Source organism: Hyperolius riggenbachi, chromosome 2 (assembly GCF_040937935.1).
Source record: "Hyperolius riggenbachi isolate aHypRig1 chromosome 2, aHypRig1.pri, whole genome shotgun sequence".
NCBI lineage: Eukaryota > Metazoa > Chordata > Amphibia > Anura > Hyperoliidae > Hyperolius > Hyperolius riggenbachi.
The window spans coordinates 92,407,872-92,433,597 of record NC_090647.1 but is presented as its reverse complement, the minus strand read 5'-3'; the positions used below and the strand labels follow the sequence as shown (position 1 = coordinate 92,433,597).

Genomic DNA, 25,726 nt, shown 5'->3' with positions numbered 1-25,726 from the left:
GTGGTACAGTGAAGCATACAGTCAAAAGTATGCTTCAGTGTCACTGTACTGTGACAAATAAAGCCTACTCCTCGGGTCTGGCTCCTCCCCCTGCCTGCTTCCTATTCCGCTCTGGCAGCCAGGGACACGCGTGTCACCCAGAGTCATTCGCAGCGGCAGGGAATCCTGCTGTTCATTCCTGCAGAGCGGGTGCTGGCAGAAGCAATGTCTGCAGCCTTCCCGCTCTGCTTCCCTGCCACTACGAAGGACTCTGGGGGAATGCATGAATAGGAGAGGGGCAGTGGGAGGAGCTGGCGCCGAGGAGCCGGCTTCATTTGTCACATTGCCACTGGGAATCCAGGAAATCTTAATTCATTTCTCACATTGGCCACTTCTAGTTTTGCCCAGCCAGAACCCGAAGTGACCAGACTTCGAGTTTGGGCCGTAACATGTACAAAAACAAATTTTTATTAAAAAAATAAACAAAAAATTGGCATTATGTTTATGTATTTACTGCCTTTACCTTCAGGCCCCTTTTACACCTGCATAGCAAGTGTGCATTGTGTTACCCCGTTTTACCGCAGGGGAAAGCAAAAGCAATGTAAGCCAATGGGATCTTTTACAGTTACTGTGTTGCATTGCACTGGAAGTTTGAGAGGCTCCCTATGTCAGAGGCTTTGATCTAATTGGCACTTTTATTGGCCTGAGAAAGCGGGCTCGGACCCGCGAAATGTGTTGCCTGTGCTCAATAAATATCCTTTGTATTTACAAAGTTCTCGTTGTTGAGGTAAGCCACCTAAATTCTTTCTATTTTAGCTGTTTTTAAAAGTTTTATACATACCAAGGCTCCTCTTCCCCCAATTGAGCTTAGTATATGTAACGATCGGTGAAGCACAGAGAGGATCTGATTACCGGTGATCTGCAGTATCACTGGAAATACAGATGTATACCAGATTATAAGTGATCTGCAGTATCACCGATAATCCGATATACCAACTAACCTCTGTTCACCTGAGTAGAGTGTAGTGTTTTGGTGCAACAGTAAAAATATGAGAACAAGGCCTCAGTGCAGTCAGGAGTACTGCACGGATTCCGTCCGCAGACCCGAACTCTCCAAGACGGGAGGAGTCAGGCTGACAGTAGGAAGGAAGGTCTGAAGGTAACCCTAGGAGGAAGTGTCACTAACAGAACGGGGAACCGCCTCTAACAGGAAGGTCGGTTCTCGAGGTCGGACAAGCCAGGTCGTACACACACGGACAGATAAAGTACAAGATCAGGAGGCAGAGGCGGAGTCTAAGTACAGGCGGGGTTCGGCAACAGAGTATCAGATATATCGAAGTACAAGATCAGGATGCAGAGGCGGAGTCTAAGTACAGGCGGGGTTCGGCAACAGAGTATCAGATATATCGAGGTACAAGATCAGAGTTCAGGAGGATAGTCAGGCAGGCAACGAGTCATAACAGATAAACACGATCAAACTAGTACTTTAAGCTATCAACAGAATCTAGCTAAGTGTAGGATTACAGCTCCAGCTGGTCCCGGCACACTTGCGGATCTGACTACGGATCTGGGTGCTTCCACATATGTGATCGCAACGCCAGACAACCAGCAACTGAACAGCCAGCCGTATATATGCTCAACTCCTGCCCAGCAGTTCCCCTAAGTGCTGGACCAATGAGAAGTGGAATCCGTGTCAGCTGACCAGCCTGGTCAGCTGACTCACTTCTGGCTGTAATATAAGCCCTGCCTCATAGCGCGCGCGCGTGTCCTTCTGAACCTGTGTGGACTAGTAGTCCCAGCCACACCAGACACGTCTTGTATGCCAGACGCGGGAGCCGTCGCACTGCATGCGGCGGCTTCTCCGCGTTCACTCCCACCACTAGCCGCCATATCGCGCACGGGGACAGCTGCCTCAGACTGAGTGGAGGCGGCTGCCTCCCCGTGCCCTGACATACTGCGCGCAGAAAGAGCCGCCTCCGCCTGACACATGGCGGCGGCTCTTCCGCGCTTTCTCACAGTATACCCCCCAACAAATCTTGTTGGAGGGGTCGGGGCAGACTTCTAGTGGTCTTGACCCCGCTTGTCGTCTGTCACTGTTTTCAAGGAAAGTGACCACATCCAGGTCCAGTTTAGCCACCTCGAGTGGAGTCGGGTTCATTGTCTCCACCTGCTTCTTGTGGTTGGTTGCTCCCCTTGCAACCTGCTTTTGTGAGTAGAAAATCTATTTACGCTTCACTTTAATCCCGCATCTCTACATATTTCACTGCTGGGCTCCCGTTTATGTTTCCTGTATTTTTCTCTAGGGTGTCGACACATCCCTACCATTTCAAGTTCTTGTGCTGGAAGTGTTCATCCCAATGCCCAGCCTGCAGTGCGTTAATTATTGCACGGTGCTTGGGGTATTGGAAGTCAGTGGGTGACGTAGTAAGTGTGAATGACGGAGCACAGTGCGTCACGGCATGCATGCGCGCACCGATGGGAATTCTGGTGATGTACTTCCTGTCTATCAGGAAGTACATTGCCGAGCAGGGGGCAGCGCTATGCAGATGACACTTTCAGTGCACTCTGCGGCAGGGTCGTATGTTTGTCATTTTTGGCTTTGCGGTGTTGTGCGGCAGACGCATAGCAAAGCAACGCAGCACAAAAATCAGCTGTAAAACCGGCCTCTAATGTCACACATTTAGTGAAATGGAAAGAACAAGATACCACAACAAACCTGCCAAGAGAGGACCGCCCATCAAGGGGGCAAATACTTTTCCAAGACCCTGTCATTTTTTCCCCCCTTCAAATCTTTTAAAATCAATCGATCAATTTTCATGACTGATTGTATTGTTTCAAAAATCAAACCAATCCACCATACCTATGTCTGTACTAATCTCCCCCACTGTAACCCATCCTACAACCTGTGCAATGCCCAATGGCCATAAATTTACTAGTGCGTTACTGAATTAGGCCCAGTACTGTAACAAAGGTGCACGTCAAATTCTTAGTAACACTTTTTGTAAATTATTTATAGATAAGTTATGATTTAGCAACATTTGGATGGCAGGAGAATCGGAAGGCAGGAAGTAAACACCGGCCATGACTCATAAATGAGTTGTAGAATCACATCAGCTTGTGGATACTTGCTTTTCTTGTAAGGTAAATAGTATAAATCCTACTGACGTTAGCATAGTTTATGGCTGCACTGTAATAGCAGCTGAGATGGATATAGTGCTTTGGTTGTATTACACTTGTCTCAGTCAATGTCCCTGGGTGTCTTGCTGCCTGACTGTTACTGAGGGGGCACTGCGCTCTTACCAGAATCCTTACGAGTATGTTTGCCGGAAATGTCTGCATGGTGCTGCTGCTGTCATCTCCAAAATCCACTTGTTCACCCACAGGTCCGATAATCAGGATGTAGTAAAGTAAACTTGCGACAGAACTGTAAGTTGGCATGTTATATGCAGCCTGCACACAGTGACACGGGCAGGCCCGGCCCTAGACCATTTGCCGCCTGAGGCAAACTTTAAAGAAATCGCCGCTGCGCCCCCCCGTGGGTGTGGAGGGGCCGCCCGAGCTGGAGGGGATAGCGGGCAGGAAGGGGGTATTGGGGCTAGCGGCGGGGAGGGGGGTCGGACCCCCCCCTCCCTCGCCTGGGTCCCCCGTCCTCCGCTCCCCTCCAGCTTGTTACGCGCGCTGGCTGGCTGGCTGCGGCTGTAAGAGGCAACGGGCGGGGATCACTCACCTCTTCCTCGTTCAGCCTGCGCTCCACTGACGTCACTTCCTGCTACGCCGCAGGAAGTGACGTCAGTGGAGCGCACGTTGGAACGAGGAAGAGGTGAGTGATCCCCGCCCGTTGCCTCTTACAGCCACAGCCAGCCAGCCAGCGCGCATAACAAGCTGGAGGGGAGCGGAGGACGGGGGACCCAGGCGAGGGAGGGGGGGTCCGACCCCCCTCCCCGCCGCTAGCCCCAATACCCCCTTCCTGCCCGCTATCCCCTCCAGCTCGGGCGGCCCCCCCCACACCCACGGACGGGCGGGTGCCGCCCCCTCAGAAGCGCCGCCTGAGGCAAACGTTTCACCCCGCCTCATGGGCGGGCCGGCCCTGGACACGGGGATAGATGTTACATATGTCCACCCTCCTTCCTCCACAGCTTCAGCTTCTCATCCTTAAAGGAGTCATCAGGTAAACAAGATGAAAACCAATTTACTTACCTGGGGCTTTCTCCAGCCCCTTGTAGCCGATTGTCCCTCGCTAATAGCTCCATTCGCAGCCGCTGGCCTTGAGTTCCCGCACGGTGCAGAGGACGACCTCTAGGTCATCCTTACTGCACCTGTGTGAAGCACCGCTGTCAATCAAGCCCACTTTGTACAGGGGTGTACTGCGCAGGCGCAGTAGTTCTGCATCTGCGCAGTAAGCCACGGACAATGTGGCTTTCATTGACAGCGGCGCTCACGCAGGCGCAGTAGAGGATGCCTGGCGAGACACTGTGTGGGGACCCGGGGCTGGGTAATACTAGGAGTTAAGGATAAAAGGATTGAAACCGGTTTCAAGATGGAGACGAGCGACATTGACACTCACACTTTCTTCTAACTGGCACTGTGGCACTGTAAAGACTTGATAAAGGATGTACTTATGAAACTAATACCTTGACGTGTGTTACCCTAGGTAATGCAGGAAGCGCTAATTGCGCATCACGCACTGCATAGCTGGGATAATTTGCATATTCAGTAGCGGTGCATTGTGGGTAACTTTATCCAAGCTACAACAGAGTAACCAAGCACCTCGGGGTGCTCCAAAACCATTAGGAATGTACAGAGGATTAAAAGACACCGACAAACCCTCCTACTAATAAGCAATGCATAGTGTAATTTGCCTTCTAAAAACAAAAGGTACTTGTGATAATTTAGCTTTTAAGTGGACATCTGTGTAACTGTAAAATTGATAATGCACCAGTATAAGTACAGTACAAGTCAGGTGTATATTTTTATTACTAACTCTTAAAGTGAACCTAAAGCCGGGGAAAAAAAATGAGATTAACTCACCTGGGGCTTCCCTCAGCCCCCTGCAGCCGATCGGTGCCCACGCAGCCCCGCTCTGACGCTCCAGGACCCGCCGGCGAGCACTTCCGGTTTGGCCGTCACCGGCCGACAGGCATGGGAACGTGAGTGATTGTTCACGTTCCCAGCCTGTATATCGCCCCCTATGCTGCTATTGCGGTCAGGATTTTTTTCCCCCGGCTTTAGGTTCAGTTTAAGCCACCAGAAACTGCATATATCCAACATCTGTCAATCCACGTAGGCAGGGGAATAACTACAAATCATGAGGCCCCCCAGCAAAAGTTTGATGGGGCCCCCAATGTTTACACCTTTTTCCTTTCCTCCCCTTGGAGACCCTTGAAGCCTGGGGGCCCTTCATTCAAGGGTCATAAAACAAGTGTGGACATCATAATCTTCACACCCATAACACAACCCACACAAACACCTGATTTGAAGGATGGACCGCTTTATTGGGGGGAGGGAAGGTTAGTATGGGCCCCCCTGCAGTTGCAGGAGCTGCTCCCTTGTAGTTACGCCCCCTGCCTGTAGGTGTTTGATAACTGAGATTCTACTGTATGTGTCTGTTCTATCCATAATTTTTATCCTCTTGATACCTTTGCCACATACTGTACATCCTGTCACTTTGCTACTATTTCGGTTGCCACAGGTTTGACTGACATTGCCCAATCTATCTATTTTGGACGCAAAACTGAAAAAATACACCTTTATTTCCAAATAAAATATTGGCGCCATACATTGTACTAGGGAAATATTGTAAACGTTGCGATAATCGGGACAAATGGGCAAATAACGTGTGGCTTTTAATTACGGTAGTGTAATAAATAGCGGAGATGCCGCCGCATGGGAGAGCGGCATGGCGGCTATCTCCGCGTCCCAGCTGGCGGCTGCTGCCGCGCAGCAGCGTGATGCTGCCTTGCCTGGTCCTTCTAGTGCACACAGATGGAGAAGTACGTGCGCGTGCGCCAGGCGACAGGACTTTATGCTGCTAGAAGAGGAGTCAGCTGATCATGCCGATCAGCTGACTCCAGCTATGCTCCGGATTGGCTGAGTGAGTGGGGCGGCGCTGTGGAGCGCTTTTAGTATATATAGGACTCGCTTGTCACTTGCAAGTTGTCCGCTGTTGCGAACATATACGTGTGAGCGCTCAGACCTGACTCAGATCCCACAGTGTGTTAGAACCAGCCGTAGCTGGGAATTCACACTGAGTCAGATTCCATTGATAGCTTTAAAGTACTATTGCTTGCTACTGTTTATGTGTTAGACTAGTTCCGAGGTATTGAGACCAAGGACCTCACACCTAAGACTAGGAGATTGCTATATTGTTATTATCTGTTAGACTAGTTCCCAGGTGTTGAGACCAAGGACCTCACACCTAAGACTAGGATTGATATATATACTGTTACCTGTTATGACCTCTGGCTTTCCTGACTACTCTCCTGTTCTCTGATTCGGTACTTCAGCCTATCTATTTACCTGTTGTCAACACTGCCTGTACCTGGATACCGAATCAGTCTTCCGCTTCTGTACTTTGTCTGTCCGTGTGTTGCCGACCTGGCTTGTCTGACCTTTCTGACTGTCACCTAGCCCCTGGGTGATCAGCCTTACTGTATACCTGTGACGCCTGCTCGTCAGGTGGTTATTAGCTGCTATATCAGGCCTATGGTCGCCAGCTCCACTGGAGACCATCGTGCAGCACAGTCAGTGGGTCTCTACCTATCCAAGGTCCACTGGCTGCAGTACAGTCTGGTTCCCTGCCTCTCAGGGAATCCTTGGCTGCAGTACAGTCTGATTCCCTGCTCCTCAGGGAATCCCTAGCTGCAGACCAATCATCATCAATATTACTCCAGACAGTGATTCCTGCTCCTCAGGTATCCACTGGCTGCAGTACAGCCTGGTTCCCTGCCCCTCAGGGAATCCTAGGCTGCAGAAGTGTTTGTATCTCCCGCTTCTCCACAGATCATCTCTCCAATTACTGTTGCACAAAACACTATATCACATTGGGTGTCCTGTGTCTAGCTATACTAGTATTATTGGTGATTCTGCAAATCACCACATAATCAGGTATAGCATCTGTATTATTGGTGATACTGCAGATCACCAATAATCAGAAAAATCTGTGTTGCTTACACCAATCGTTACAGGTAGCATGTATTATTTTAAAACTATACTGGCAGAAAACTGAGAAATAACGAATTTTTTCAATTTTTTTCTTATTATTCCCATTAAAATGCATTTAGAATAAAATAATTATTAGCAAAAAGTACCATCCAGCCTAATTGGTGGCAAAAAAACAATGTATAGATCATTTCAGTGTGATAAGTTCTGATAAAGTTATTGGCAGATGAATGCGCTTAAAGGTGAACATTGCTCTGGTTTTTAAGAGGGAAAACCCTTGAAGGTGAAATAGTTAAATGCTCGTTCAGCAAATTGTGTCATTATTATTATTTTTCCGTATTTATGTAGCGCTAACATCATCCACAGCGCTGTACAGAGTATATTGTCTTGTCACTTATCTGTCCCTCAGAGGGGCTCACAATCTAATCCTTACCATAGTCATATATCTATGTTTCGCAGTATAGGGCCAATGTAAGAGGAAGCCAATTAGCTTATCTGTAAGTTTTTGATAAATGGGAACATGCAAAACTCTATGCAGATAACGCCCTGGCTGGGATTCAAACCAGGGACCCAGCGCTGCAAGGCGAAAGTGCTAACCACTACGCCACCGTGTTACACATTAGTGGCCACTTTTAGGCTCGGTCCACATCATAACAGGTTCGCTGCCACGTCTATGGCACAGAATCCTAGTAGAGTCTCCATTGTGTCCTTTGCATCAGACATGACATACATAGCATGTGTCCAGAATTATCATGTACCACCCAATGGAGCACTCTTCCACAGATCCATTCGAAATGGACATGTATGAATGGGTCACATACTTACATAATGTATGATCCATCAACATGTCCGTTGGCTGCCTTCTGTTGCAATATACGGTCTGTTTTAGCTGCTGATGTGGATCAGGCCTTATTGGTTGTGGACAGAGGATTTGTGCTGGGTGTGGTAGCAAAACACTTGCAAAGTGTTCACTCCCACATGTAATCCTGTAATAACTTCTCTAACTGCCCAGAGATTGCTTTCTGTATAAGTATAACCCCTGGCTATTCATTAAGAAGAACCTTCCCACCCAGCTGCTCCAGAGATGCTGTGTAATGTCTGTGAGATATGCAGAAGCCAAGCTCCAGGTCAATCATTATTAATGGGCCGTGCACATGAGCAGACCTGTAGCCATCATTCCAGACAGTTAGTTGTTCTGTTCATCTGATACAGCAAAGTTCCCGTTATCCAGAACTCAGGCAACAAGAAGTCTCAACTAACCAGCGTGCCTAAGGGGATAATGGGGACAGGTTTTTTTTTTGGGGGGGGGGTGTTTGTCGGCCACAAAATTCTCACCGAGCCTCCAATATTATTATTATTATTATTATTTATTGTATTTATATAGCGCCAACATATTACGCAGCGCTGCACAATAGATAAAAGGGTTAACATACAAGATAGGACATACAGGAAACTCACAACAAAACAAGATCATGCAAATGATTTGATAATACAGTGTCATAGGTCAAATTAGAGACTGTTCTAGTCCACAAGAGGGGTGATTGTCAGTAAGATTGCATAATCAAGCTGGAAACACTAAGGGAGAGGGCCCTGCCAGAGGCTTACAATCTAAAGGGTGGGGGTGGAGACAATAGGTGTATCTGTTGAGAGGGTGTCTAACATGAACTGGGCTTCCTCCAATCAATCAGCTCTGCTACTCACAGGAAAGGCCACACTCTGGACCTTATATTCCATACTGGGCTGTCAATAGCCAATGTGGAAATTAATCCTGTTGCCTGGTCAGACCATCACACTATCCACTTCTCCCTCTCAATACCAGCTGTCAAACACCAGGTCAAGAATCAAATAAAATATCGCCGCTTAAAAGGGCTAACACCTCAACATATCCGAGATAACCTTAGCTTTGATGAATTGACTGACTCCAGCTTGGACCCTGATACTCTGGTGTTTAAATACAACAAATGTGTGTCCTCCACCTTTGAGACCATTGCTCCTCTGCGCACCAAATATCTTACTCCACACCATCATGCACAGTGGTTTGATAACGCTATAAAAGAGCTGAAAAGACAAGGCCGAAAACTTGAGAGACTGTGGCGCAAATCTCAGTCCCCAGAAGACAAACATGCCTTAATCCTCCACTTGAAGAGCTACCAAAAGGTAATCACGGGAAAAAAAATCATCCTTTCTATCACAAGAGATTGCAAATGCAGTTAACAAACCAGCCCAACTGTTCCGCACAGTGGAAAAACTCTGCAACCCGGCATGTCAAAAACTTAACATCGAGTCTTCAAAGGACCTCTGTGACCAATTTGCCCATTTCTTCACAGACAAAGTCTCCGCTATAAGGTCCGCCATCCAACTTACAGCATCTGAGCCTAATATAGCGCCGAAGACCATTAGCAGAGACAATGTAACACCTTGGTCAAACTTCAAAGAAATTGATGAAGAAGTCACATCAAGCATCCTCCTTCACGTCCGCCTAACTACCTGTGACCTAGATCCTGGCCCAACACAGTTCATGTTGAACTGCCCCGACCTGTTCGTACCGGTATTCCTAAAAATTGTTAACTGTTCCTTAAAATCAGGGATATTTCCTGCTTTACTGAAGGAAGCAATCATCAGGCCTCTCCTCAAAAAACCCTCCCTGGACCCAGATGCAATGACCAGCTACAGACCTGTCTCTAACCTTCCCTTTCTGGGCAAGCTAATTGAAAAAGCTGTTTACCTCCAGCTAGAAGCCAAAATCCTACAAAACAACAGTTATGACCCATTCCAGTCTGGCTTCAGGAAACACCACAGCACTGAAACAGCCCTCATCCAAATATGCAACCACCTGCTCATGGCAAGAGACAGAGGAGAGTGCTCCATCCTCATACTGCTAGACCTTTCTGCAGCCTTTGATACAGTTGACCATGACATCTTGATAAACAGGCTACAGGAATACTGCGGCATTGATGGCATAGTTCTTCAGTGGTTCCAATCCTTCTTGAGTGGCAGAACCCACAAAGTGTCTATGGGGCCCTTCCTGTCCACCCCTGTATCACTTAGGTATGGGGTGCCCCAGGGCTCAATCCTCTCTCCCCTGCTTTTCACGATTTACATGTTACCGCTGGGAAAACTAATCCAAAAACATGGCCTGACATACCACTGCTATGCAGACGACACTCAACTATATCTTTCCTTCAAGCCTGGTGTGACAGACCCAACTCTAACTATAAACGCCTGCTTACGTGAACTACAGCAATGGATGAATGACAACTGGCTGAAACTAAATGCAGACAAAACTGAAGTCCTTCTGATAGGAGGGCAGAGCATGATAACAAAACAACTTAACTTGCAGTCTTCACCACTGGGAATAGGAGGCACGGATCTGTGCAGCTCTGATCATGTGCGTAGCCTGGGAGTTCTAATTGATTGGGATTTAAACTTCAGAACTCAAATCTCTGCTGTGGTGAAATCATCCTATTTTCACCTGAAGAACATTGCAAAAATCAAGCACCTCATACCCCCAGAAGATCTGCCAACCTTAGTCCACGCCTTCATCACATCCCGACTGGACTACTGCAATGCTCTCTACACTGGCCTTCCAAAAAAGGTCTTGTACCGACTACAGCTGATACAGAATACTGCTGCCAGACTGCTAACCAACCAACCCCGTCACTGCCACATAATGCCAGTCCTGCACTCCCTTCACTGGCTACCTATAGAATGGAGGGTCCTATTCAAGATCGGCCTACTGACATTTAAATCCCTGAATAATTTAGGCCCTGGATACATGAAAGATATGTTGCAGCTGCGTAGCAATCCCCGCATTCTCAGATCAACAGGTTCTAATAATCTAGTCATACCCAGAGTCCACTTGGAAACTTTTGGTCCCAGAGCCTTCTGTCATGCTGCCCCTACGTTTTGGAACTCCTTACCTCAACAGATCAGGACAGCTCCATCCCTGGACGTGTTTAAATCCAGACTGAAAACCCACCTGTTCAGTTTGGCATTTGCAGAAATATAACTTTTGTTGTGTGAATACTTCATCCTACTAATTACTGAATCTGAGAGAGCCTAAGCGCTTTGAGTCCTATGGGAGAAAAGCGCTATAGAAATGTTATTGTATATTATTGTAACAGAACATATTATGGTGCTGGTGTAGGGGGGGTATGCGAGCGTGAAAGGGTGAGTCTTGAGAGCTTGTGTGAAGGTATTAAAGGTGGGGGCGAGTCCGGTGGCTGGAGGGAGCGAGTTCCAGAGAGCAGCTTATTGCGGGTGGACCTGGCATTCCAGAGGCCACAGGAAACACGGAGCGAATGCCTAGGGGTAGGATGGATAGGAATAAGGTTATGCCGAGGGGGTGTGTGGGTAGAGTTTGGGGGGGAGGGAAGGGAGGTGCATGGGGGTTGAGGGCCAAAAGGGAGTCTAAGGACAAAAGGGGAGAGGGTGCGGGGGAAACAGAAGGGGGACAAGGTGTAGAAGGAGGTGGAGGTAGAGCATGTGGTGATGGGGGAGAGCGAGATGGGGAGTGAGATAGCTTGGAAATGGTGGAGGGGTAGGGGAGTGAATAGGAGGGAACATTTTGTACTGATGGGATAAGGTAGGATGGGGTGTGGAGAGTGGAAGCATAGACGGGGGACAGCAGTTAGACCAAGATGAGATAAATGTCACCAATGATGTGGCTGAAGGGGTTCAGCAAAGTTGCATCAGTAATCAATCTGGTAAGGAGTAGTCCACAGGAGATCAGCAGTGAAGTTGGCAGAACATCAATGATGGCAAAAAAAAAAAAAAATCCAGCTGTGTGTGATTGGTAGATGGGGTGTCTGGTTGGTAATGACGTAGCTTGTCTGGATGTCGGCGATGGATCAGCTGATAGGGAGTTCAGCAGTGGAGCAGTTAGCGAAGATCAGCAGTAGTGTGGTTGGTGAGGCACGGTGAAACCATCAGTAGTTTGGTAAGCGGGTGTGCAGTGCTTAAATTTAGCTGGTGTATATTCAGTAACGTCGTCCTGTATCTCCAAGCGGGTTTCCGGTATCTGTGCTCAGCTCAGGGCGTGTCACATGATCCGACGCAAGTCAGGTGACACATTGGGAGTCGTACACAGATGACGCCGAAAAGCTGCCAGGAGCTACAGGATGCCGTTGGAAACTCGGTAAGTATTTTATCCCACGCGACGGGAGAGGACATGTCCGACATCAGGCGATCCCCGCCTGTGCTGGTACTAGGGACTTTGCTGTAGAATGGTATTTTAAATTAGCCTTTTGTTCCTAGGCAAGTTCTTATAGACTTGTGCTCCTGTCACATGACCTCATTTCATTGTTTGATGTGCACACAGTGTAACATGCATAGTTGATTGTTGTTTACCAGCATGTCTGATTGCTTGACAACTAATAAAGTTCAAAAGCAGTCTTATCACCCGAACGACAGTCTGTACACACGCCCGATTTGGCGTGCGGACGACTGAACGACGGGACGTTCAAACGACCCGTCGTTCGCAAAAATCTGCCGTGTGTAAGGGCCTTAATTCTCAGGCAATCCAGTTATATGCTCAGATTGTTGGATTGGAAGTGAATATGTTGGTGTATGTGTGTGTGTGTGTGTGTACCTAGGCCTTAAAGAGAACCCGAGGTGGGATTTAATTATGTTACTGGGGCACAGAGGCTGGTTGTGCACACTAAGACCAGCCTCCGTTGCCCCATGGTGTGCCTCCATGTCCCCCCTGCGCGCCGCTATAGCCCCCGCAGTGCTGGCGACACGCAGCGCGTCGCCAGCACAATGTTTACCTATGCGCTGTCAGTCAGTGCCGCTCCCCCGCCTTCTCCGCATCGGCGCTACCCGCCCGCATCACTTCCCTCTTATCAGCGGGAGGGAAGGAACACGGGCGGGTAGCGCTGCGTGTCGCCAGCACTGCGGGGGGTATAGCGGCGCGCAGGGGGGACATGGAGGCACACCATGGGGCAACGGAGGCTGGTCTTAGTGTGCACAACCAGCCTCTGTGCCCCAGTAACATAATTAAATCCCACCTCGGGTTCTCTTTCGAGGACAACCAAAGTGACACATGTGACATGATGAGATAGACATGTATATGTACCGTGCCTAGCACACAAATAACTAGGCTGTGTTCCTTTTATTACTTCCTCTGCCTGAAAGAGTTAAACATCAGGTATGCAAGTGACAGTTCCTGTTTGAGTCGGGACTGGGTCAGACTATACAGTAGTATAGCCCTCACTGATAAGAAATTACAGCCATAAAATACTTTCCTGTCAGTAAATGGCTTCTGACAGCATAAAAGAGATAAAAAGGGTCAATAATTAAAAGATTTAAGCTCTGGCATACTGCAATGAAGGTGTCATTCAGCAGAAACAATGAAACATTAAAAACTTAAAAACTAGATTTCAATATAAAATAAAACTGTGGGATATCTAAAAAAAAAGTCTATTTTAGGAGAAGGAGGATAGATACAATTGTTTTTCTCATCAGCTTATTTTCACCTCGGATGTCCTTTAAAGGGGTTCTTTAACCTTTACAGAAAAAAAATGTTTCACTTACCTAGGGCTTCTACCAGCCGCCTGCAGACGTCCTGTCCCGCACCATCACTCAAGGATCCTCATGTCCCCCGCCGTGGGTCACTTTCCCATTATTCATCTAACTAGACTAACGCCACTGCGCCTGCGCGGCCGTGGCCACGCACATCCTCTCTCCCGCTCATGTCTCCGGGAGTTTCCTGTGCAGGCACAGTATGAGAAAACTTTGTACTGCGACTGCGCAGGAAGCTCCCGGCATCATGAGCAGGATCGAGGACGCGTGCGGCAATGGCTGTGCAGGTATTATTTATTTATTTATTGTATTTATAAAGCGCCAACATATTACGCAGCGCTGAACATTAGTTTAGGTTACAGACAATATTTAGGGGTGACATACAGCAATATGACAATACAGGAATACAAGAAAAACCAGATCACGCAGCACAGTATGAGTACCAGGTAATGCTTAGTCAGTCACTGGATTTAGCTGGAGATTAGGCAAGTTAGGTTCACTCAGATGCATAGCATGGGTTCACAGTAATGGAGGTGCATGATCAGGTAGGACACAAAAGGAGGAGGACCCTGCCCAAAGGCTTACAATCTAGAGGGAGGGGTAGGGACACGAAAGGTAGGGGACCAGAGTTCAGCTGTGGTTTTAGAGCACTTGTGAGGGGTAGTAGGCCAGAGTGACAAGGTGAGTTTTGAGGGCCTTCTTGAAGATGTTGAAGGAGGGGGCTGCCCTAATGGGTGGAAGTAGGGAATTCCATAGTGTTGGAGCAGCTCTTGAGAAGTCCTGGAGGCGTGCATGGGACTGGGTGATGGGGGGGGGGGGGGGGCGGTCAGGCGAAGTTCATTGGAAGAGCGGAGTGATAATGGGAAAGTGACCCGCACTGGGGGACATGAGGATCTTTGAGTGTCGGCGCGGGACAGGATGTCTGCAGGGGCCAGTAAAGGTTAAAGAACCCCTTTAAGAGGAACTGTAGTGAAAATGATGTAATGAATACAGTATTTATTAATTTTTTTTTTACAATATTGATCTACTGTATAGATTATATAGTCAGTGTTTGCCCATTGTAAAATCTTCACTCCCCCTGATTTGTCACTGGTATTTACATCTTTAGTCCTGCCAGGTGATCTCTGCGGAATGTTCGTTACTGAGAGTTATATGCATAGAGAGAGATGCTGCTTGCTTGGCAGTTGGAAACGGTTGTTATTTCCCACAATGCAGCGAGGTTCACAGACAGCTAATTGTCAGGACCTTGGTCATGACATCACACTGTGGGAGGGGTTTCACCACAATATCAGACACACAGACTTGAGTCAGACATTTAAACTTGACTGTGCTAGTGTGAATGTGCGTCCTGCTGGTGGCTGCACGGCTCTGACTGGATGTAGATTTTCAATATCGCCGCTGTGCGGTCCCTGCGCTCAAGGCGATCGCGCTGCTCTGCCCCCACCGCAGCTCACTCGCCCTGCCGTCAGTATGAGGGCAGAGCTGTGTGAGCCAGTCAGGAGCCGATTTAATTGGCTCCTGACCCCATGATCACTGTGAGCAAATCCCATTGGCTTACATTGATGGGCAGGTTCAGGAGCCAATGAAATCGGCACCTGACTGGCGCACACAGCTCTGCCATCATATAGACGGCAGAAAGAGGGGCTTGCGACGATAGGAGAGCAGCGTGACCGACGAGAACAATGGGTATGTGCGATGATTTGTGGTCCTTAAGGGGCCAGAGACAGATGATACGCAAGGGGTTAACATGGATTATTTTGTTCAGGGCCGGTTTAAGCAACAATGGGGCATCAGGGCAAAATAGACGTGGGGGGCCCCCCAACAGAGACCCCGGAACAAAAATCGGCATTAAGGGACCTTTTTTGCAGCTGGTATAGTCAGGGTGTGAAGCCCCAATCGGTCGGAGCTCCACATTCTGGCTATCCCAGCCTGCATGGGGGACAAGGGGTTAAAAAGTTTCAGGAGGGGGAACCCCACATAATTAAAAAAATAAATTCCCACACTCTAAACGTTAAAAAAAACATTGGGAAAATAGAAAAAAATGCTAGGGATCTTCATACAGCCATATTGCGGCTGTATAGCAAACCCTGGCCAAAGCGCTGCGTATGGACCCCCTGGAAGCCCCGTCAGGAAATGTATTGCTCTTTCTTTTGAAACATGTAAAATTTAGTTTCGTTTGCTACTAAAAGTGACATTTACCGCATTTAAAAGTATACTTTTTCCTCTGAAACTTTAAAATCGATTTTCTCAAAAACTATAAGGTATTTTTGAAAAAATGTTTTTCCTCTTATTCCCAATGATCTCCTTAATATATCCTGCAAATTTAGGGTTTCTAGCATTTAAGGTGGATTTGCTATTAACCGTTAAAGTCGGCGCGTTTTTAAATGTGTATTTTTTTTCCTTTGAAACTTTAAAATCGATTTTCTCAAAAACTATAAGGTCCCTTTGATTTTTTTTCCCTCTTGTAGCCACTGGGGGCCCCTACAGGCTCTGGAGCAATTGCCTCCTTTGCCTCTATGGTAGCGCCAGCCCTGATTTTGTTTACTGTAATAATGCTGATTCTGATGGATTCTGCCTGTACTATACAATGTGCCATAAGTTAGTTTGAGTTATTTATTTATTTTTATTTTATTTATATAGCGCCGACATATTACGCAGCGCTGTAGAGAGTATATTGTCTTGTCACTAACTGTCCCTCGGAGGAGCTCACAATCTAGTCTCTACCATAGTCTTATGTCTATGTATGTATCATAGTCTAGGGCCAATTTTAGGGGGAAACCAATTAACTTATCTGTGTATGTTTTTGGGGTGTGGGAGGAAACCAGAGTGCCCGGGGAAACCCACACAGACACGGGGAGAACATACAAACTCCTTGCAGATGTTGACATGGCTGGGATTCGAACCGGGAACCCAGCGCTTGCAAGGCGAGAGCCCTAACCACTACGCCACCGCGCTGAGCTAGTTACATTGTTGTGTTTCATGAGCATTTGATGGTTGGCGTGTCACAGGCTGCAAAGTCTTGGGAAGCACTACACACACACACACACACACACACACACACACCACACACACACACACACACACATCACACACACATCACACACACACACACACACACACACACACACACACACACATCGCTCGCACACATCACACACAGACATCACACACAACCACACACACACACACACACACACACACACACACACACACACACACACACACAACCACACACACACACACATCGCTCGCACACATCACACACACACACACATCACACACAACCACACACACACACACACACACACACACACACACACACACACACACACACACACACACACACACACACACACACACACACACACACACACACACACACACACACACACGGTACTCTTGGTATTTAGCAAATTAGTAACCACAGCCTCCCACTGATTGGTTTGCATGACCTAATCATCACTCCATCACTTTAATGTGGAACAGCGGCTCCTGTACACATTGCAGAAATTGTGGGGTTATAGATCTCAGCAGCAGCCTGGCTGCTTTGTGACCCGCAGAACTAAAATAAAGTGAAGGTTTTGGGTGGGTTACCATTTCCACCAACACAGCCACTGCTTGTATAAATGTAGGAGAGAGTACAATGCTTACCATGGCTTGTGGGGGTGCTGGATGTAGCGATGGGTGGCGGTGCTCTGGTAGTGCACGGCCTGACGGCAGTTGCACTGTGCCATGAGCTTCTTCTTAGGCTTAATGTGCACACTGGTTGTAAGGTGGTACATGCTCTGCACTGGGGGCTTCTGTGCATTTATTTCCACCCTTGTACAGTTAATGCGCTCATTAATAAATATAGGTGGCCCCTCCTTTTCAAACAGGCTCCATCCTAGGAGGTTGATTGTACGTCTTGTATTATTATTCATGTGTATATACCAGAATATGCATATTTTTTTGTTGTTTTCAATGCACTTTAACATGCTTTAAAGAGGAATTTGGATTGAACTTCACCCCAATCAGTAGCTGATACCCTCTTCCCCATGAGAAATCTTTTCCTTTTCTCACACAGATCATCAGGAACATCTTTTATATCTGATAACATCTTTTATAGCTGATATTGTGGCGAAACCCCACAGTGTGATGTCAGGAGCATTGTGGGAAATAACGTCTGTTTCCAACTGCCCAGCAGACAGTGGCCTCAATTCACTAAGCTGATCTCCTGTCTTTAATAATGTTTCTAGAGTTATCACCATGGTTATAAGGCATGTAGTATTCAGGAAACATTTTACCTCAGGCAAACCTAAAGTTAACTCTTCTGTCTTTAAGGTAACTCTTCAATCCTTAAAATAACTCCAGAATGGTAGACAGGCTGTCAATTAACTGCGTTTGCAAATAACTACAATGGAGGTAACTTAACTACAGATGAGGTAACTTAACTACAGAGAAGGTAACTTAAGGAATGAAGATATAAGATAACTCTCACTACTGTGGGATGGTAAGTTTTCTCTTGCCTTATTATCTCCAGCATGATCTTAGTGAATTGAGGTCAGTATCTCCCTTTGCAGAATGTTCGTTTACTGAGAGTTCTATGCACAGACATCACCTGGCAGATGTCGCTACCTGTGGGAAATTTCAGAATGTAAAGGTGGCCACTAATGGTCCAATTTCTAGCGAAAAATCGTTTGAGCGATCAGAAATTGTGATCGGACGAAAAATCGTTCACTACACCATCAACTAACCAATCATTGCTTCCTATCTATCACGACCACCAAGAAAATCCAAATTTTCGTTCGACGAAAATTCATTCGGGCAACATTTTTTTCACTCATTCATAATCGATTGTGTCCACCAATGGAGATTATTTACAACCAATCCGATCAGAATTTCTGATCGCTCAAACGATTTTTCGCTAGAAATTGGACAGTTAGTGGCCAGCTTAAGTCAAGGTGAGGAAAGATTTTATAGCGGACAAACTCTGAGTAAATAATCTTTAATATTATAGAAGAAGAAGCAGTTTTATTCATTATGTTATTTTCACCATAGTTCCTCTTTAAACTACTTAAAGAGACTCCGTAACAAAAATTGCATCCTGTTTTTTATCATCCTACAAGTTCCAAAAGCTATTCTAATGTGTTCTGGCTTACTGCAGCACGTTCTACTATCACCATCTCTGTAATAAATCAACTTATCTCTCTCTTGTCAGACTTGTCAGGCCTGTGTCTGGAAGGCTGCCAAGTTCTTCAGTGTTGTGGTTCTGCTATGAACTCCCCCATCCAGGCCCCTCTCTGCACACTGCCTGTGTGATATTTAGATTAGTGCAGCTTCTCTCTGTTCTATTATCTTTTACAAGCTGGATAAATCCTCCTCTGAGCTGGCTGGGCTTTAACATACTGAGGAATTACATACAGGCACAGCTGTCTGCACTCTGCAGGAAGAAATAGCCTGACACTTCAGTGGAAGATAGCTGCAGGGGGAAAGAAACACACAAATGATCTCTTGAGATTTAAAAGGATGGCTGTATACAGCCTGCTTGTGTATGGATGTATTTTCTATGTGTGGACATACTGTACATCAATCTACTTCCTGTTTTGGTGGCCATTTTGTTTATTTATAAACAAACTTTTTAAAACTGTTTTTAACCACTTTTAATGCGGCGAGGAGTGGCGAAATTGTGACAGAGGGTAATAGGAGATGTCCCCTAACGCACTTCTATGTTTACTTTTGTGCGATTTTAACAATACAGATTCTCTTTAAAATAGTTTACTTTCATTTGTAACAAGTAAAACATGTAATAACAAAAACAGGGAAGTACATAACAGTAACTTAGTAAGTATGACACATTGTAACTTGGGATGTATTTTGTGCTGCACAAGTGCACAGCACTTCAAGAGGAACTTTAACCCAGTATTGAACTTCATCCCAATCAGTAGCTAATACCCCCTTTCCCATGAAAAATCTTTGCATTCTCTCTAACAGATAAGCAAAGAAGTCTGTATGGCTGATATTGTGGTGAAACCCCTCCCACGGTGTGATGTCATGACCATGGTTCTGACAGTTTTCTGTCTGTCAACCTTGTTGCATTGTGGGAAATAATGGCTTTTTCCAACTACAAAGCAAAATCTCCCTCAGTGCATAGAACTCTCTGTAACGGAATGTACAGATCACTAGGCAGATCTACAGATGTCACCACCAGTGATTAATTTCAGGATGTTAATCAGGCAAGAGAAAGATTTTATAATGGGCAATCACTGATTAAATAATCTATAAATGAATATTGTAAACAATAAACCATTTTATTTATTATGTATTTTCACTACAGTTCCTTTTTAAGTTATTTCTTCCACTGCATTTAGCACTGTCACAATTTAATGTTAAAGAATTTTAAACCTTGGGTATAAAAAGAAATACTTAAGAAAAGAGAAACCTCTTCCCACGCTGAGAGAAACCTGTTCCAAATTGGCTAGCAGGAATTCGACCATTAATGGGCACGACCCATTGTTTCTGATCGATTACTGGGGCGATTAACAACATTTTGTCAGAACTGAAATATATCAGTTGCTGTCAGTTATATAGCAGTTGCTGTCAGTTATAACTGAAAGGACAACTGATGTGCCAGGTAATGTCCATGTTTCCCTATGGCTGAAGTGGGCGATATTACAGTTTAACAGTGTGCTGACCCGGAAGCTGTTACAGAGTCATTGTCATTTTTATAATATAGGACAGAGAATTCCATTGATCACAGTGGACAAACAGGACACAGTAGAGGAGAAGGAGATTGAGGAGTAAACATGGGAGGTAAGTATGATGTGTGTTTAGTTTGACGTTTAATTTTTAGATCAGGTTTTCTTTAAAGAGGGACAGTGGGAGGCAATGGGTTAAATAAGTGCTTTGGAAAGATGATTGCGCAAGTTTAGCCTGGACTGTGTATTGGTAATGCATGCTCCCAGCATGGTCTATTCACTTTTATTGTGGGCTCTCTCCATTGCCAGTAAGAATTCCTCTCCTTTGTAATTCACACTACAGGGGGAGGCTGTGATAAAATAAACATTAAACAGTTCAGAGCATCCAGGACTTGGCGACGTGTTTGTGTTTCAGTGGAGGTCCTTTAGCGTGGCTGATCTATAAGTGAGGTATGGCCAGTGGGATTGCAGCCCTGTGTGTCAGACAGCAGGTGTTACAGAGCTCCATGGAAAAGACAGACCACCTGCCTGGGAAGGGGGGAGCTATTCACAGGATACTCCTTGCTTCACACTTGTCTCCTAAATGCTGCCTGCTTAGTCAGCCCTGAGGTATGTCATTAGAATATGTGCATTTGTGAAGATTAAACATGCCTGACAGGACTTTGCTTCAGCACTGTGTACTTTTACATCACTCGCTGCTGGTGATTGGCCCCAGGAGTCATGTGACTCCCTTGGAATCCTGGATTGTAACTACTGGCACTCCTCTTGTACTTGACGACTTTCCCTTTTCAGCTCTCTAGTATTATTAAGTCCTTTTTCATTATAACTACTGGAACCCAGGAGCAGCATATCTCCGGCAGAGGGAGGGAAGAGAGGGACTTCTTATTCCAGGAGCATGATGTTGGCACAGGAGCCCCCCAACTCAGCAGCAGGCTGTAAGAGACTAAACTCGATGTCACCTGAAAGCCAGGAGTACTATGCCGGCTTTGAGAAGAAGAGGAGATCACCTTATCAGATGAGCAGACTCCTAGCCAGGCAGCAGCTACTGGCTAAAATCCAGCGTGGTGAGTTACCTCAAGTTCTTTGCTCCAGAGATTAAAGCCCACTGACTTCTAAACTGGGTTCCAACACCTTCCTGTGGTAAGGAACCCACTGTGATAAAAGTGTGACAATGCCTCAAGCAGCAAAAATGTTTTATAAGTCCGAAGCATTGCTCTGATGAATCTGAAAGCATTTCATATCTCTGAATCCCTGAGTGTCTTAATTGAATCAAAGATAAGGTGCCCATTAAAGGTACAATTTTTCCTTCAGATACAATCTTTTGACAAAATTTTTATGATCGAATTGTATAGAAAACCGCGCCATTTGTGGATTTGCAAATCGATGTGATACGATTCTTTGGTCGATTGGAAAAGGATAAATTATCGTTCTGAAAGTTGGATTTTATGATCGAATCGGAATGTAAAACCTTCTTCTTAAATTGTTCCGTTAATGAGAACAATCGATTATTGCCTTCCGATTAGTTACGATCCTTCAAATCGCAATGAAAGATCGTATCTGATGAAAACATTGTATCGTGTATGGGCACCTTTAGACAAATGAATATGCAGTTCGGGAGCAAGTCTGCCCAGTTCAGGAGCCAGGGGTACATTGTTGGCAGCCTGCTCTCCAAACAATTAGAGAAACTCAAAGGTTTGACACTTCTGTGATTTTGAAGGCGCTTTGGCTCCTGAGATTTGTCCAGCGTTGATAGTATCTTGTACTGTAGATGTTTAGCTGTCGTGTGAGTTTCTTTTTATTTACATCTTTGGTTGCGTCCATCATCAGGCTTTGCTAGCGTTTGTATTTCTTAGCTTTTTACGGGTTTAGCTAGTGAGTTGTACAGTATTATATTGATGAGCGGTTCTGCCATCTTACAGCATGCTGGATAATCTTTCCCAGCTTTAGATACTGAGGCCACTGAAATTGCATGCAGTAAATGACTACATTTGGCTAGTTTTGTTTTGTTTGTTTTTTCTACTGGGAGCAAAAAGAAATCCTAAAACAAAAAAAGTGTTATTTTAAGATTTATATTATACATTCATAAAAGATTTTTTGAAAGGTGCCCATTAACGGTACAATTTTTTCTTCAGATGCAAACTTTCTACACGATTTTTAGGATCGAATTGTACAGAAAATTGCACAGTGTGTGACAAAAATCGATAAAAAACAATTCTTTAGTTGATTTGAACAGAAAATGTAATCGATCCAAATGTTGGATTTATGATCGAATCAAAAGTAAGAAAATGTCCTAATTCACCCATTTATGGGAACAATCAAATTACCTTCCAATTACTTTCGAGCGTGAAAAACATGTTGAAAGATTGCATCTGATGAAAAAAATTGTACCGTTAATGGGCAACTTAATCATGACTAGGAATAAAGTAAGACAAAGGGGTTGATTCGCAAAGGTTACTTATTTTTCACTTTAACTGTAAGGAGTGCTAATGCAGGAGATACAAAAATAAGGAGAGATAATTCATGAGATACATAGATAAGGAGAGCTAAACCATGAGTTATGTCAAATAAGGAGAGCTAAACCATAAGTTATGTCAAATAAGGAGAGCTAAACCATGAGTTATGTCAAATAAGAAGAGCTAAACCATGAGTTATGCCAAATAAGGAGAGCTAAACCATGAGTTATGCCAAATAAGGAGAGCTAAACCATGAGTTATGCCAAATAAGGAGAGCTAAACCATGAGTTATGCCATATAAGGAGAGCTAAACCATGAGTTATGCCAAATAAGGAAAGCTAAACCATGAGTTATATCAAATAAGGAGAGCTAAACCGTGAGTTAAGTTAGATAAGGAGAGGTAATCATGAGTCATTTAATGAAAGATAAATTGTGAGTTAATAAATAAGGTGAGATAATTTAGCAGAAAAGCTTTGTGAATCAGGCATATTAGCTGTTATACTGCTGCCCCCTCAAAATAAAATGGCTGGCTGTTAAGGTGGCCATATACAGTTAGATTTTTTTTTTTTGTCCTTTAACACCACTAATTTTGGAATCAATTATTGAATTTTAAATTAAATCGGTTGTCTATCAAAAGGAAAGATTGATTGCATTTTATTACATTATCGATTATTTGATCAAATAATCATGAAAATCAAATGATTTATTGGCCACTTTTAGACTGTTTTGCTCCAGTACTTTGATTTAGGCCTGGTACATACCTGAGATAAATTTGCCTAAAACAGGCTTCTGTGATTGCTTTGTTTGACCCTTTTGCCCCATCATTGGACGCATGAGCTGTTTGGTTCTCTGCTGAGCAGCCATTCTAACCGATAAAGAGGGGAGGAGGGAGGAAGAATAGGTTCTGCTGATTACAATAGAGGTCGACCAAGGTTTTCCAGCAATGTCAGCAGCCAAGCTGCCACCGGTAAGGGACACCAGTTCACACTAGATAGTCACCTGATACGATCACAAATTATCAGTTCCAGTGACAAATATCTAGTGCTTGTACAAAGTGTTTGTACAAAGTCCTAGGCCGAACATACACGTATTGTTATTTACATCTAGTTGACATAGTGGAAGGACCCACTGCTATTACTTAATCTGTCGCTTGCCATGTTGAGATATTATTGACCCATGTATAGCTAGCTTTGTACCTGCATTCTCTCAAAGGAAGTAGCTATGGCCTGCTCCATGACAACATTCTCAGATAAAGACTTTTTTTGCAGGCCATCAACAATGATGTGACTGAGACCTGTGGAGATGTCATGTGATCACTCTATGCCTATGTCTGCTGAAGCAGCACATAATGCCAGACAATCAGCTGGACTTTAGTAGCGCAGGTTCCTCCAGGTGCTGACTGTCTCAATGACCTTCCTTCTACTCCATATGAGATTTGTATTATGACTTATCTGTGGCTTATGACCTTTTTAATGTTGTGTAACTTTTTATTAGTGGGCTTCTTTCACCCCCGTGTAGTCTTTCAGGTCCCTTGGTATACTCCAAGTACCTTACGTTGTCCCGCTGTAAGGTCCTTCACTCGGGGTCGTGCACTGCAGCATTGTCCTGGCCTTCTCAATCACGCACATGCGCAGTTACAAGCCTTTACTGACTTTGCCTGCACAGAACTCTCCCGCCCACAGGAGCGCGATTGAGGAAACGCATGGCAGAGACAGCACATACCAGCCAGTTGCAGACTTTCATTGGAGTTACAGCAAAACAATGGAGGGGACCCTGAGGGACCTTTAAAGGCTTTGAGGCCTGGAAGGAGCCCCAGGTATGTAAAGGTACAATTTGTTTGTTGCAGGGCCAGATTTACCATAAGGCACTGTAGGCACGTGCCTACAGGCAATTGGCATAGGAGGGCGATAAGTAGAGAAACCGGCACTACTTCATTGGCTTGTTTATTTAAATATATAGAAAAATTGGATACATCTTGCAAGCATGCATGTTAGCATAGGTGGCATAGTGGGGTGAATGGTGATCGGTGGGTGCTCGGGTGCTGTTGCCTTACGGCCGTTTCATGCTTTCATGCGCTTTTACGGAGGCTGCTCGTCTGGGCAGCTGCAGCTACATACCTTCCATGCGCTCCAGCGTGTGTCCCCCCTCCCCGCCGAGTGTGGCCATGGCTTTCCTGTCATGCTGCGACCCCTCGAGCCCCCCCAACACGGCCCCGAGCGGGCCACAGGGGAGCAGGGGCTGCAGGCCCTATTGTTACGCCACTGCTTCTCACTTCAGGTTCCCTTTAAGTGTAAGTTGACTAAAGATGGCCATACACTTATAGATGGCTACTACATTCAACCATCAGATAGATCCATGTCAGATCAAATCTGCCAGAGATCTGTCTGATCTTTGCCACAAACTAGGAACAGATTTTTAATAGATTTCAGCAGGGCTTTGGAGTCGGTACAAAAATCTTCCAACTCCGACTCCTCAGTTTATGAAAACACGACTCCAACTCTGACTCCAGGCACCCAAAATGGCTCTGACTCCGACTCCTCGACTCCGACTCCTTAGTCTAATACTTAACAGGGCTGTGGATTTTGTACAAAAATTATCCTACTCCGACTCCTCAGTTTATGAAATAAAAGACTTTGACTCCAACTCCGACTCTGGGTGCCCAAAATTGCCCCAACTCCGAATCCACAGCCCTGGATTTCAGTATGAAATCTATTAAGAATCTATCGAACCTCAGTTTTGCACTAATTGATCCAGTGTTACACTGCTGATTGATATCTTCCATCCAGAGCGATCAATTCAATTAACTTTGGATGAAAATCTTAAGTTTGTTGGAGACATTGGTTCGATTCCTAGCAGATTCTATCAGAGTGATCGAATTGGTTGGATATCGGTGGGAACAATTGAGAAGTGTATGGTCACCTTAACACTTCAAAAATCTAA

At 45.5% G+C, this 25,726-nt stretch overlaps 1 protein-coding gene across 4 annotated transcripts in view; it reads left to right on the top strand.

Moving 5' to 3' along the window:
• Nucleotides 1-25,726, top strand: part of STARD13 (StAR related lipid transfer domain containing 13) — a 390,032-nt gene that overhangs the window by 196,722 nt on the left and 167,584 nt on the right. The window contains exon 1 of one of the 4 annotated variants that reach the window (XM_068267056.1): nt 21,108-21,397. The exons of the other annotated variants lie outside the window; for them this stretch is intronic. Coding sequence (XP_068123157.1) covers nt 21,229-21,397 — 169 coding nt within the window. The 5' untranslated portion in view covers nt 21,108-21,228. Of the gene's footprint in view, nt 1-21,107; nt 21,398-25,726 lie in introns of those variants that run through there. 4 annotated transcript variants of the gene reach the window in all.